The sequence below is a fragment of the Ursus arctos genome, unplaced genomic scaffold, assembly GCF_023065955.2.
Source record: "Ursus arctos isolate Adak ecotype North America unplaced genomic scaffold, UrsArc2.0 scaffold_24, whole genome shotgun sequence".
NCBI lineage: Eukaryota > Metazoa > Chordata > Mammalia > Carnivora > Ursidae > Ursus > Ursus arctos.
The window spans coordinates 31,470,806-31,486,432 of record NW_026622919.1 but is presented as its reverse complement, the minus strand read 5'-3'; the positions used below and the strand labels follow the sequence as shown (position 1 = coordinate 31,486,432).

The 15,627-nt window shown below is 40.2% G+C and overlaps 1 protein-coding gene across 2 annotated transcripts in view; it reads left to right on the top strand.

Annotated features, from left to right (window-relative positions):
* TEX14 (testis expressed 14, intercellular bridge forming factor) overlaps positions 1-6,239 on the top strand; it is an 87,981-nt gene extending 81,742 nt beyond the window's left edge. For both annotated transcript variants that reach the window (XM_048223806.2, XM_044390762.3), the window contains exons 29-32: positions 1,789-1,881; positions 3,996-4,105; positions 5,369-5,420; positions 5,876-6,239. In XM_048223806.2, the coding sequence (XP_048079763.1) occupies positions 1,789-1,881; positions 3,996-4,105; positions 5,369-5,420; positions 5,876-5,912 (292 nt within the window). In that variant the 3' untranslated portion in view covers positions 5,913-6,239. The remainder of the gene's footprint in view (positions 1-1,788; positions 1,882-3,995; positions 4,106-5,368; positions 5,421-5,875) is intronic.
* The last annotated feature ends 9,388 nt before the right edge of the window (positions 6,240-15,627 follow it).

Below are 15,627 nucleotides of genomic sequence, written 5' to 3'. Positions count from 1 at the left end.
AAACCACTTCAGCTCACCTCTTGTGCCTTCAACTTCTCTTGCCTTGTCCTAACTGTCATTTGGGGCCAGGACTGGCATGAGGTGAATGAGACACACTCCTTGGGCACAAAATTGAAGGAGACACCAAAAAACGCAGGAGTCAAGATAAATTATTTTAATGCAATATTTTTTAAATGAAAATTGATGCCAAAAAAATCCACGTTGAGCAAAATGTCTAAATTTTGAAGAAAAAGAGGATCCGAATCTACCCTTGTACCATTCACCTTATCCTAATCCTGGTCCTGTGGATCCTTAGGGTAGCCTGCAGAATTCTTTCAGCTGCAAATGATAGAAAACCCTACCATTGTGCTTAGATGAGTTTGTCTCACACAACAAGAGGCAGTCCCCCCGGTTGGCAGAGCATACCTGGTATTGCAGCTCAGTGATGCGACCAGGGACTTAGGCTCTTTGGATATTCCTGCTTTGCCACCTTAACGTGTTGACCTTTATTTTCAGGCTTGTTACCTCCTGGTTGCAAGATGGCTGCAGTCCACACACCAAGCAGAGATTAAAGGGTGGGGCAAAGGAATATTCTGATTCTGCCCCTTTTTACCTGGAAAGCAGGAACTTTCCCAGAAGTCCTCCCCAGTAGTGCCCACTTATATCTCACTGGCCAAATGTGATGCATGACCACCCTCAGTTGCAAGGGAGACTAGAAATTGAGTTTTTAGCTTTTTATCTGCTATAGAAGAGGAAGGGAAGGGAGAAGAGTGCTATGAATACCTTTTAGGTAGTGAATCCAGTTTCTGTCACACTCTTCAAGGGCTAAATTATTCTGTATGAGGAAGGAAAAGAAAGAGACCTGGAAGGGAAGGTCTGGGAAGTGGAGGAGGAGACTGGAGCCCTGGGACCTGCAAGGAAGGTCCTGGGGAGATAGAAAAGACAAAGAGGCAAAGGAGGAGGAAGATAAATACTTTTTAAAATTTTTAGAAATCTTTTTTCTAGGGATGCCTGCGTGGCTCAGTCGGTTAAGCATCTGCCTTAGGCTCAGGTCATGATCCCAGGGTCCTGGGATCAAGTCCCACAATGGGCTCCTTACTCAGCGGGGAGCCTGCTGCTCCCCATGCTTGTGCATGCTCTCTCTCTGACAAATAAATAAATAAAATCTTTAAATAAAAAATAATTTAAAAAAATAAATCTTTTTTCTATAATGTATGATGTAACTCCAGCCCTTCCATCTCCCCAAAACACCTTTAGTAAAAATGTATACCGTTATTTAAGCAAAAGAAGATTAGCTCAAAAAGGCCAAGTTAAATTTGGTTGGCACTTTATAAAGTGCTTTGCTTGTGATCAAAAGTTAGCTAGTATTACTGTTTCCCAAAAGGGCTGGCTGTGCTGGACACAGATAGATGCCCACGGTGGGACTTTTCAGGCCTTCCGAAAGCACTCTCTGCATCCTCTAGCCTCAGAGGCAGTTCTTCATCCAAAAAAGTTGTAGGAATGAGCATACAGTTCTAGCCTCAGGTGGAAATTGACTTAATGACCTGGAACTGAGACTGTCTAGCATGGGACTTTGGGAGGTAACTATTCTTATGGGTGCTGAGGCTTTTGATCAAGGGGCTAAAGAAGAGTCTGGGTCTGCATTTAAATCGGATCTAAGTGAACTCTGCTACTCTAGTTACAATCTCACCGAGCTCTCATGTGTACAGTGAAAGCGCAGGTTTGAAGGGCCTTTCCCACTCTAAAACACTGTGTCTCTTTGACATGGGACAAGGATTGTCTCAATTGTCTTTGCTTGCCCTTGGACAGAGCTCACTCTACTCTCGATGAAGACCTAGAAAGATGGCTACAGCCCCCTGAGGACAGCACGGAGCTACAAGATCTCCCCGAAGGCTCTACAAGGTTATTGTTCTCCCATCAGGGGATCATTTTCTTACTTTTCAGAAAGGAGGTCTAGATTTTAGGTTTTTTTTTTTTTTTTAAGATTTTATTTGTTTATTTGACAGAGATAGAGACAGCCAGCGAGAGACGGAACATAAGCAGGGGAAGTGGGAGAGGAAGAAGCAGGCTCATAGTGGAGAAACCTGATATGGGGCTCGATCCCAGAAGGCCGGGATCACGCCCTGAGCCGAAGGCAGATGCTTAACCGCTGTGCCCCCCAGGCGCCCCTAGATTTTAGGTTTTTTTAAAAAAAATACCTCAGCTCCTTGAAGAATGAGTGTCTGGCGATGTCATTACATTGCTGTTGTTAAGCCAGCGTTGGCTCCTGTCTGCCCCTCTTCCTCCAACCACCCACAGCACTCAAGATATTGATTAGCAGATTGATATCAGTATACAGAGAAGCCTCTGCGATTGCTGTACCTTGGCCCTTGTCACCTTCAACATTTTCACCAGCCATTTGAATTAAATCAAAAAAGGCATGCTTATCAAGTTTTTAGATAACACAAATCTCAGAATGAATGCTAATGTGGTAGGTGATAGACTGTGGATTCAAAATGGTCTTGGCAGGTGGAAATGTTAGATTCCTCTAAAAGATGAAAGTGAGCATTGAGATGTGTACAGTGTGAGGGATCTGACCTAATGGAGAATTTTTTATTGGAAGATCCTCCTCACTGGAGTTCCATTGAAGGGAGGAAGTGTGTCTTATTTTTATATGCTTGGCATTTAGCATGCATTTTGAGACATGGTAAGAATTCAAGAAATTTTTCTTGAAGAGGGCATAAATAATGACTCCATGAAGTCTCAGTTTGATGTAGTTGCTAAAAAGGTCAATGCAACATTGATTCTGAACAGACGTATAGTCTGGGGCAAGGTGATGTCTCATGCTAGAGAGAGGACTCCTAGGACACAGGGTGGGATGTCTTTCTGGGTGCCATATTTTAAAAGGGATGTTGACAAACAGAAGAAGGTGGCCCTAGAACAGTCAGATGCATGGCAACCATGTCCTATGAGAACAGCTGAAGAAGCTGGGGAGGCTTAGCCTGAGAAACACAGATGGGGTGGAGAATTTGATAGCTGCCCTCAAATACCCGAGATACTGTAAAGTGAAGAGAGTCTGCTTACTCTCTTCTGCCCAAAGGACAGAGCTAGTGACTAGAAACTGCAGAGTAAGGTATTTTTATTCTGCAAAGCACACGCTTTCTAAGAGCCATTGCTATCCGATAGAGAAGACAACTGCCTTTACACTCCCTTGACCAACAGCTCCTCCCACTCAAGCACAGGCTAGACAACCCTGGGTCCGGGCATTTGGACGGAGGTGGAAGAGACCCCGAAGGCTTCCTCCAATGCTAGAGCCTATGATTCTATTAGCGATGAGAGGTTAGGAGGGAAAACGTCGTTTTTGCTCTACCTGGCTTTATTTTCTCTCTTGTTTCACATATTTTGTTTTGAATATTTAGCAAATGAAAACAGAAGAAAAATCCCTAAACAGTGTCAAATTGGTTGAGCCAGCATCTGTTGAGCACTGACAGTGAGCCAAGTGCTGTGCTGGAGAAGCAGAGGGTAGGGTGTCTCTGCCCTTCAGGAGCTTACAGTTGAGTGGGAGAGATGCTTTCTGCTTACTAGTTTGGCAGACATGGTCTTAAGTCATTAGATACTTCAGTCAGAGATACTTCAGAGAGAGTTTCAGGACATGAAGTAAGGTAATAAAATAAATGGTGGTTATAAAAAGGACACCAATTAGAACATAAGTGGAATGCTTTGTGGGGGTTGGGTGGAGGTGAATAATATAGGCTAGAGGCTGAGAGCAGCGTCTGAGACAGGCGGCTTAGGTCGGACTTACGGGGCCTGTAACTTTAACTTCTCTGTGCCTCAGTTTCCTCATCACTTAATGGGGATGGTAATGGTAATGGTAACTACCTCATATAGTTGTAATAAGGATTAAATGAGTTAATGTGCATGATAGTGCACCAGCCAATGCTGGCCACTAGTGCTACCTATTATGATTCCTTTGGAGCAGTCTTGTTCTCCTGGCCATCATGCATATGGTTTGATGCTCAAAATCATTGTCATTGAAGGGAGGCAAATATCAAGGATGAAGAAGCTGGTGAAAAGAAGAGAAAAGGGGAAGAAAGGATCAAATCAGAGAGGAGGAAATCAGACAGCTTTTTAGGAACTTCTGAAGAAGGTATGAATGAATGACTGTTTATAATGTAGCCTGGAGTCCTTGGGCTGTGATGAGCATCCGAGTTATTTAGAAATGTTTCGCAGATGCTATACATAATCCTTCTATGCTCTTCTCCTGTAGTTCAGCCCACGTTTTCTGTTCATTGCCAATCATAGCTTCATCACAAAACAGTAACAACATCCAATTCTATTTCTAAAGCAAGCCTTTGGCCAGTCTCATCATCCTATCTAGCACACTGTCTGGAAAGATGTTTTGCTTCTAATTGTCTAGTGTCTTCAAAAGAGTTCTAAATTTAGCTCACACAGAGGCTGCAGAATCTGATAAGAAATCATAAACTGTGGAATTTATATGGAGTCTACAAGTAATGTGAAAGGTATAAATTAATCTTATTCCAAAACTATTTCGACAGAGCCTTAGGCGTCATTCACATATGACACCCTCCTATATCTAAGTTCCTCCTACTTTTAGGAAGTTAGAAATATTAACTCTTTCAGAATATCTGGTATCCCTTGCATCCCTTCCCTGGTTCATTCTCATTCTCCTCCTTTCTCTGCCCTGTTTTGTGCTTTGTGGACTGTATCTCCTGGGCTTCCTGGCCAGCAGGCTTCCCACTGGTCAGTGGGAAGAGGGCAGAAGAGTAGGTGGGGTATTACTTCCCCTGCCTGCCTTCTTCCAACACCTCATCTCTGCACAGAAGTGGTGTCCCTCCAGAAACACAGCCTCTGTAAGGCAGCTTGTCCTTCTCAGTTCCAGCTGTCACTGGGTTCCAGTAACTGTTCCGCCGCCCCCCCCCCCCCAGTCCCTTTAGACTTTGGAGTGATAATGGCCTCCCATGGCTGCTAGTCACTGGATGTCTTGCCATCCGTTGTCTGCTCCCTTAACTCTGACTGTACCTGTGTAAATAGTCACTTCGTTGAAGGGCTTGGGGGTGCATTTGATTTCCTCTGTGACCCGGACTGGCACAGGGCCCAGAGTGTGTGAGCATTTAGCTAGTGTTGAATTCACCGAGAACATAATGTAGGGACTTTGTGAATCAGCATCATTAGTGTCCGATGCTGTGACAGGGAGCTGCAGAATGTTAGGAGGGGAAGCCCATTAACTGTGTTTTTAGGAAGATTCTCTCTCTTAGAAGAAAACAACTGTGGTTGGTAAAACAGTCCACCCTAAACTAGAGAGAGAACACTAATGTGACTTCTGAATACTGGCCCCCTTTGACCCAGACAGTAATCTGGTTGTGTTTTCTTCTTTCTATATTTCATCAAGAGGAACTAAAACCCTGTTTTTGGAAGCGACTGGGTTGGTCTGAACCATCCAGGTAATGAGTTGGCTTATACTTCTAGGTCAAAGTTCACTGTCTGTAGACAACAGAAGCAGGCTTTAAACATTCACCAGCATCTAAATAAATATTAATGATAAAGTTACTGATAAATTTCTTTAAATGATAATGAATTCAGAGTTGCTCAGTTTTTTATCTGTTAATGTTAATAGTTCATTAAAATATAAGGTGAAATTCATGCCAACTTTGGTGAAGTAGTCAGTAGAGTCAGTGCAAGAGCAGTTTAGACAGAGGGAGGACAGAATGCTGCTCTCAGTTGGTTTGCAGTCATTGCGCATTCCCATGATTATCTCCTTTGAATAAAAAGATCAAAATCCCTTTCCCTTGAATTCAGTTGAATAGAAAGAAACTGCTGTTTGTGTCTTTAAAAAACATGTACACCAACTTGAAACTCCTCTTTTGTTGTTGTTGTTCTTTAAAAAATACACCCACAGGATAATCGTGCTGGATCAGAGTGACTTGTCAGACTGATGGGAATTGGATCATAGGTGGACTCCTGGCCTGAGTGTGAGTGTCCTGCTTGTGAGCTCCCGCCTCTCCTCATCTGCTTCGGTCACCAGCAGGGCAGGGATTCCATAGCTCACACTTTGTTCGGCCGCCACGGTAGACAGAACCACTGGCCCCGTCTGTTTGCAGCACATTTAACAGTTTGTTTTTAGTTCAGATTTCTGAGAAGTGAAAGGTAGCTTTTATTGTAAGATTTCTTCATTGTTTGCAGACTGGCTTTTGGTTTTATTGTTTAAGATTTTTGAAAACTTTAACTCCTGTTATATAATAAAATGTTTACTTTTAATACCATTTAGGTTTTAGCTGTATAAGAGATATTTCTGTGTTTTAGTTATTGAGAGAGGAACTGCCACCCAAGAGGCTTCAATTTCTGTTACAACGTTTGACATATAAGCAGCTACTGCTACCATCTCTCATATAAACCGGCACCAGTCGTCTGTATTTTTAGAACAGAAATACTGCCTTCCTCTTGGCTAGGATTGCCATATTCCCATTCCAGCTACAATTGACTTACATCATGAACGTACAGGTAGGAATAAAAGCCCAAGATATTTTGAACTCTTTACGGTGAACAAACATCATTTCTGTATATTTCAGATTGTATACCTGCCTCACATCATTAGTGCCTTAGAGGAATGAAATTGTGGTAAGATGAAGATCACAACCTTTTTTCTAATTCAGCCTCTAGTGACTACTGGGCAGATGCATACACGTGTCTAGCCTGGTTTTTAGAGGAGCGATATACCTTCATCTACCTCAAGTTTGGAGCCTTCACATGTGAAAGCAAACCTTTTCTTAGAAGCTGTGTGCTGTTGTGCAGGACTAGCCAGCTAACATTTTATTCTTAGCAAACAAATAATAGGTCTTTTGTTTCTGAAAACTGAATTGTTCCTCTTGAGGATGGTCCTATTCATACAGTTATTAGCACCACAGAATTTTACCCTGCACAAATAAAATAGGAAAGTACAAATCTGTTTGACCATTTTGAAGCAAGAGAGAGTTGTTTGTCGTTGTAACCAGAAGAAAACCAAAGCAAATTACTTTACAAATAATACTATGTATAAGAAACTTGGAGGAAACAGAGACTTGTAATATATAGTCCTTCCTCTCATAAACCTTTAATTGGTGAGACAGAACCAACATATGTAAAAATATAAGGACTGATAGCAGATATAGCATGAGAAATAGTGAGTTGTGATATCACAGCATTATCTGTTAGTATTCATAAAGGCTACAAGTCCTACGTAAACTCCCACAGATACGATTTGTAATCTTTTGTCTACAATGTCAGTAGAGTAGACTCTTCTAGCTGGCCAGTGACTATGTAATATTGGCCAACATTAACAATAATAATGTTGGTAGATGATGTTTATTGGTTATGGAGCAACTGTTAGGTGCAGGGTTCCATGACCTGCCCAAGATCATACTGGAGCAAACATAATTGCAAACTTACAGTAAAACATAGTAGCTTTCCCTGAGACTGTGGTTCAAGAGTGCCCTAAGCAAAGTATAAGGATTGTGGAAGTGAACCAAGAGCTAACTTTAGGTTAAAACTGATGGTGATATATCCTTTATGAACTTAGTCCCCCATCCTCACATCTGTTCTGTGGGTTTGGTGCTGAGTTTTTGGAGTATACTGAATCCTTCATTTTTCCTCAATATGAGGAAGCAGAGAATATGGAAACAGTTCCAGACACATAGGAGATGGTTAAATGTTGGCTCACTATTTTTTTAAAGATTTTATTTATTTATTTGAGAAAGAGAGAGAGAGTGAGCAAAAGAGAGAGCACAAGCAGGGAAGAGGCAGAGGAAGAAGCTGACTCCCTGCTGAACAAGGAGCCTGATGTGGGGCTTGATCCCAGGACCCTGGAATCATGACCTGAGCCGAAGGCAGACACTTAATGGACTGAGCCACCTAGGTGCCCCAATGTCGGCTCACTATTGAATGGTATTTTCCCCTTGGGAATTTGGATTATTAGAAATTTCCAGATTAGATTTCAGTCGTTATTTTTTCCCCCCAAGTGCATTACTTTTTGCCCTTTCCTGAATGCTAATTGGTAATGTTGTATATATTGCTATTAGAAGTGGGTTTTAAGGGCACCAGCCTGGCTCAGTCAGAAGAGCATGCAACTCCTGATCTCAGGGTCCTGAGTTTGAGCCTCATGTTGGGTACTGAGATTACTTAAATAAATAAACCTTAAAAGAAGAAGGAGAAGAAAGGGGTTTTAGTGAGGTGCCTCTCAAGACTTAGAAATAAGTTGGTCCTCTGGGAGTAATATAAGTAAAATCCACTTTCCTACTGAATATGCTTAATTATATAGTGGACTAAAATTAAAGGATCTTCTATAAACATGTGACTTAACAGACATTTGGAAATAACACTGAAAAAGTAGAGTAAAGAGGAGGGATGTATTCTACCAGATATGAAAGCATAGTATAAAGCTGCAGTAATTAACAGAATATGGTATTGACATCAGAATGGAAACCTGTTTCTTTATAGCTCCATCTCCTCCCCTTTCAGTTGTTGATGTTATGCAATTGCATCTGTATATAAAGTGTGGCCAAAAACATGAGCTAATAATTTTTAAAAATACATTAGTCTCCTAAATCATGTAAAAAATAAACCAAGATTTGGAGTTACAAACCAAAGTTATAGTAACCCTAGCTTTTATACTAATAACTGTTTTCTTTCTTTAAATGTATTCATCTCTTAAATCATGTAGAAAACAAAAAGTTCAGTTACAAACCATTGTAACTGTTGTAGTCAAAATTGCCCATGTACCAAAATCTGGCGCACGAGTGAAGGGGTGATGGAGGGGCACAGGGAGAGGGAGGAGCAGGCTCCCTGCTGAGGAGGGAGTCAGACACGGGGCTCGATCCCAGGACCCTGAGGTCATGACCTGAGCCAAAGACTAATGCTCAACCGAGCCAACCAGGTGCCCTGAGTTTTTTATTGTTATTGAAGTTAAGGTGGTATAAATTCAAATTAGGATGTTATAAACTTAGGGTGCAAAATGTAATCCCCATGGTTACCACAAAGAAAATAGTTATGGAATATACAGAAAAGGAAATGAAAAGGGAATTTAAACATTTCACTACGGAAAATCAACTAAATACAAAAGGAGACAATAATGCAGAAAATGTGGGACAAAACTATAAAGGCATATAAAAAAACAAATAACATAGGGGCGCCTGGGTGGCACAGCGGTTGAGCGACTGCCTTTGGCTCAGGGCGTGATCCCGGCGTTGTGGGATCGAGCCCCACATCAGGCTCCTCCGCTGTGAGCCTGCTTCTTCCTCTCCCACTCCCCCTGCTTGTGTTCCCTCTCTCGCTGGCTGTCTCTATTGAATAAATAAATAAAATCTTAAAAAAAACAAAACAAAACAAAGCAAAACAAAAAACAAATAACATAATGACAAAAATAAGGCCTCCTTATCAGTAATTAGTAATATCAGTATTAGTAGTATCAGTAATAAGCGTAAATGAATCAAACTCTCCAAAAGACACAGGTTGGCAGAATGGATAAAAATACATGATCTAACTAAATGCTGTCTGTAAGAGTCTCAGTTGAGATCCAAAGACACAAACAGATTGAAAGTGAAAGGATGGAAGAAGATACTCCATACAACTAGTAACCAAAAGAGCAGGGTGGCTATACTAATATTAGACAAGAGAGACTTTAAATCGAAAAAGGTTATAAGAAACAAGGACGTTATATATTAATAAAAGGTTCAGTAGGGAACGTATAACAATTTATGTACCTAATGACAGACCACCAAAATATAGGAAATAAAAATGGACAAAATTCAAAGGAGAAATAGACAATTCTGTAATAACAATTGGAGACTTCAAAAACCCACTCACAATAATGGATAGACCAACCCGACAGGAGAGAGGTAAGGAAATAGAGGAGGTCACAACAAACCAATTAGATCTGACAGACATACACAGAACACTCTATTCAACAACAACAGGATATATATTCTTCTCAAGTACACACAGACATTTTTTAGGATAGACCATATGTTAGTTCACTTAAGTCTCAATAGATTTTAAAAGATATCATACAGAGTATCTTCTCTGACCACAACAGGATGAAGCTAGAAGCTAGTAACAAAAGGAAAACTGGAAAATTCATAAAATCGTGGGAATTAAATAACACACTTTTTAAAAAAAGATTTTTACCTATTAGAGTGATGAGTGCAGAGGGGGAGGAGCAGAGGAAGAGGGACAAGCAGACTCCATGCTGAGCACAGAGCTTGAAACAGGGCTTGACCCGGAGATCATGACCTGAGTGGAAATCAAGAGTCAGACACTTAACCAACTGAGCCACCCAGGCGCCCCTATGCTTCCCCCCGCCCCAAGATATCGTTATGCTCCAGGGAGCTGTATTTTTTTTTAAGATTATTTATTTTAGAGAGAATGTGAGTGGGGGGAGGGGCAGAGGGAAAGAATCTTCAAGCGGACTCCCTGCTGAATGTGGAGCTGGATGCACAGCTCAGTCCCATGACCCTTGAGATCATGACCTGAGCCAAAACCAAGAGTCAGATGCTTAAGCAACTGAGCCACCCAGGTGTCCCTAAATAACACATTTTTAAAACAACCAAGGGATAAAAAATATCACAAGGAAATTAGAAAATACTTAGAGATGAATGAAGACAAAAACACAACATACTAAAACTTAGGGATGCAGCAAAAGCTGTGCCAAGAGGGAAATTTGTAGGTATAATTTAAGAAATAAGGCAGAGGATCATAGGGGAAGAAAGGAAAAAATGAAACAAGACGAAACCAGAGAGGGAGACCAACTATAAGAGACTCTTAATCTTAGGAAACAGACTGAGTGTTGCTGGAGGGGAGGGGGGTGGAGGGATAGGGTGGCCGGGTGATGGACACTGGGGAGGTTAATGTGTTGTGGTGAGTACTGGGTGTTGTGTAAGACTGATGAATCACAGACCTGTACCCCTGAAACAAATAATACATTATATGTTAAGAAAAAAAATCACACAGAGATTAAAAAAATAAACATATTAAAAATTAAGAAAGATCTCAAATCAACAACCTAACTTTATACCTTAGGGAACTAGAAAAAGAACAAACTAAACCCAAGGCTAGCAGAAGGAAAGAAATAAGATCAGAGCAGAGATAAATAGAGTATATAAAAACAATTGAGAAAATCAATGAAACCAAAAGTTGATTCTTCAAAAAGATCACAAAATTGACAAACCTGTAGCTAGATGGACTAAGAAAAAAAGAAGGAAGACTTAAATTACTAAAATCAGAAAATAAAGTGGGGGGATGCCTGGGTGGCGCCGTCGGTTAAGTGTCCAACTCTTGGTTTCAGCTCAGGTCGTGATCTCAGGGTAGTGAGATTGAGCCCCACATCGGACTCCACTTAGCACAGATTCTGCTTGAGATTCTTCCTCTTCCTCTGGCCCTCTCCACTGCAAGAGTGCACGTGCTCTCTCTCTCAAATAAATCTTAAAAAAAAAAATTAAAGTGGAGTTAATACTACTGATTCTACAGTTATAAAAAGGATTATAAGGGAGTACTATAAACAATTGTATGCCAACAAATTGAATAACTTGGATGAAATGAACAATTCCTAGAAACACAAAACCTGCAAGACTTAATAATAAAGAGAAAATCCAAATAGACCTGTAACTAGGAAGGAGATTGAATCAGTAATCCAAAACCTCCCAAGAAAGAAAAGCCCTGGACCTGATGGCTTCACGGGTGAATTCTACCAAATATCTCAATCCTACTACCAATCCTTCTGAAATTTTTCCAAAAAATTGAAGAAGAAACACTGTCTAACTCGTTCTGAGGCCAGCATTACCCCGGTACCAAAGCCAGATAAAGACCCAAAACTACAAATCAGTATCTCATAGGAACATGGATGCAAAAATCCTCAACAAAATACTAGCAAAAATTTAGCAGCATATTGAAAAGATTATACACCCTAACCAAGTGGGATTTATTCCTGGAACACAAGGATGGCTGAAAGTATGAAAATCCCATGTGTGTTATGATATGCCACGTCAATAGAATGAAGAGGAAAGAAAGTATCATCATTTTAATTTGATGCAGAAAAAGCATTTAACAAAGTTAATACCCTTTTGTGACAAAAACACTCAACAAACTAGGAGTAGAAGGAAACTATCTCAATATGATAAAAGCCACATATGAAAAACCCATGGCAAATATCATACCCAATGGTATTGAAAGGCTGAGATCTTTTCCTCCAAAATCAGGAACTAGAGAGGATGCCTGCTTTCACCACGTCTATTTAACATAGTATTGGAGTTCTAGCCAGAACACTTAGGCAAGGAAAAGAAAAGTTATCCTAATTAGAAAGGAAAAAGTAAATACTGTATCTGTTTGTAGATGATATGAACTTATTATGTAGAAAACTCTAAAGATTTCACCAAAAAACTGTTAGAACCAATAAATGACTTCAGCGAAGTGGCAGAATACAAAGGCAATACACAAGATTCCATTGCATTTCCATATGTGAACAAGGAAAAATCTGAAAGGGAAATTACAAAAACAATTCCATTTACAGTAGCATCACAAACAATAAAAGGAATTAACCAAGGACGTGAAACACTTGTACTATGAAAACTACAAAACATTGCTGAAAGAAATTGAAGAAGACAAATAAATGGAAATATATCCCATGTTCATGTAATGGAAGACTTTATATTGTTAACATGTCAATACTACCTAAAGCAATCTATAGAGCCAATGCAATCTCTTATCAAAACCACAATGACTTTTTTATTTTTTTTATTTTTTTTAAAGATTTTATTTATTTATTTGACAGGATAGAGACAGCCAGCGAGAGAGGGAACACAAGCAGGGGGAGTGGGAGAGGAAGAAGCAGGCTCATAGCGGAGGAGCCTGATGTGGGGCTCGATCCCAGAACGCCAGGATCACGCCCTGAGCCGAAGGCAGAGGCTTAACCGCTGTGCCACCCAGGCGCCCCAACACAATGACTTTTTTAAAAATGAAGATTTTATTTGTCAGAAAAAGTGAGAGAGGGGCGCCTGGGTGGCACAGCGGTTAAGCCTCTGCCTTCGGCTCAGGGCGTGATCCTGGCGTTCTGGGATCGAGCCCCACATCAGGCTCCTCCGCTATGAGCCTGCTTCTTCCTCTCCCACTCCCCCTGCTTGTGTTCCCTCTCTCGCTGGCTGTCTCTATCTCTGTCGAATAAATAAAATCTTAAAAAAAAAAAAAAGAAAGAAAGAAAAAGTGAGAGAGCACAAGCAGAGGGAGCCGCAGGCAGAGGGAGAAGCAGGCTCCCCTCTGAGCAAGGAGTCCAAGGCAGAACTCAATTCCAGGACCTGGGGATTGTTGCAGAATTTTTTTCTCCATTGGTGCCTGTGGTTCTTGGTCATGCTGCTTTGAAGAATGGAGAGGTAGATCAGACAGAGTGGTCGGCAGCAAAGCAAGGTTTATTGAGCATTAGCAAAGTGATAGTACAAAGCTCCTGAGGAGGGAGGGAACCCAAGAGGGTTGCCCCCTCAGTGACTTTTTTTTTTCAGAAATAGAAAAATCCTTCCTAAAATTCATATGAAATCTCAATGGACCCCAAATAGCCAAAGCAATCTTGCAAAAGAACAACAAAATTGGAGGACCCACACTTCCTGACTTCAAAACTTGCAAAGCTACAGTAATCAAAACAATGTGGTACTAGTGTAAAGACAGACATGTAGATCAATGGAATAGAAGAGAGGGCCGAGAAAAAAAAACTTTGCACATACAGTCAAATGATTTTTGACAAGGATGCCGAGACCTTGGGGAAAGAACAATCTCTTCAACAAATGATGCTGGGAAAACTGGATACGCACATGCAAAAGAATGAGGTTCTTTTTTTTTTTTTTAAGATTTTATTTATTTATTTGACAGAGAGAGAGAGACAGCCAGCGAGAGAGGGAACACAGGGGGAGTGGGAGAGGAAGAAGCAGGCTCCCAGCGGAGGAGCCTGATATGGGGCTCGATCCCAGAACGCCAGGATCATGCCCTGAGCTGAAGGCAGATGCTTAACCGCTGAGCCACCCAGGCGCCCCAAAAGAATGAGATTCTTATCTAATATTTATCTAACACCATATGCAAAAATTAATTCAAAACGGATCACCTAAATCTAAGGCTGAAAACAATAAAACTCTTAGAAGAAAATGTAGGACAAAAATTTTACAGCATTGGATTTGGTAATGATTTCTTGGATATGACATCAAAGGTACAGGCAACAAAGTAAAAAGTAGACATGTTGGACTTAATGAAAATTTAAAATTTCACTATCCACAGAGTAAAAAGGCAACCCATAGAATGGGAGAAATAATTTGCAAATCATATATCTGATAAAGATTTATATCCAGAATATATAGAGAACTCCTAAAATTCAACAACAAAAACCAATCCAATTCAAAATTGGGCAAGGACTTGAATACACATTTCTCCAAAGAAGATACACGAATTGCCAGTAAGCACGTGAAAAGATGCTCAACATCAATTATTAGGGAAATGAAAATCAAAATTACAATGAGATACAACCTCATGTTCTTTAAGATGGTTATTATGGAAAAAAACAGAAAACGAGTGTTGGCAAAAATGTTTTCAAATTAGACCTCCTGTGCACTATTGGTGGGAATGTAAGGTGGTATAGTGATTGTGGAAAGCAGTATGGCGGTTCCTCAAAAAATTAAAAGTAGAATGACCATATAACCCAGCAATATATTCCACTTCTGAGTATGTACCCAAAAGAATTGAAAGCAGTGTCTCCCAACAGATATTTCTATAGCAATGTTCATAGCAGCCTTATAGCTAAAATGTGGAACCAACAGTGTCCATAAATGGATGAAGGGATAAGCAAAATGTAAATACGATGGAATATTATTCAGCTTTAAAAAGGAAAGAAATTCTGCGATAAAGCTACAACATAGGTGAACCTTGAGGACATTATGCTGAGTGAAATAAGACAATCACAAAAAGAAAATACCATATGATTCCACTTATACGAGTTACTTACAGTAGTCCAAATGTTAGAGACAGAAAGTATAATGCTGGTTGTCAGGGCTGGGGTGTTCCGTTTAACAGGTATAGAGTTTTGCGGATGATGAAAAAGTTCTGGAAATGGATAGTGAGTGGTGATGGTTGCATAACATTGTTAATGTACTTAATGACAATGCATTGTACACTTAAAAATGGCTAAAATGGTAAATTTACAAGATGAAAAGAGTTGGGGGATGGATGGTGATGATGTTTGCATAATAGTGTGAATGTATTTAATACCACTGAACTATACACTTCAGAATAGTTAAGATGGTAAATGTTATGTGTGTTTTACCACAATAATGTTTTTAAATTATGAAACAACCATAAGTGGGCTAATTAGAAATTGTGTCATATAGATTTACTGACACAGAAAGGTGTCCATGACAAATTACTCACTAATGCTAGTAGTAGTATGCTAGTAGGTACATTATGACCCCATGAAAATGTGTGAATAAATGTCTACATGGGACAAATGCATAGATATCTAGAAAGATGCTTATTAAAGTAGTAAAATGGTCATTTCAGGTGATTTCAACTTTTTATAATTCTCTTTAAGCTATTTTCAGTTTGGAGAATAGAAGGGGTTTAGGAATACTTAAATCAGTTGGAGGCAGAACTACAGTG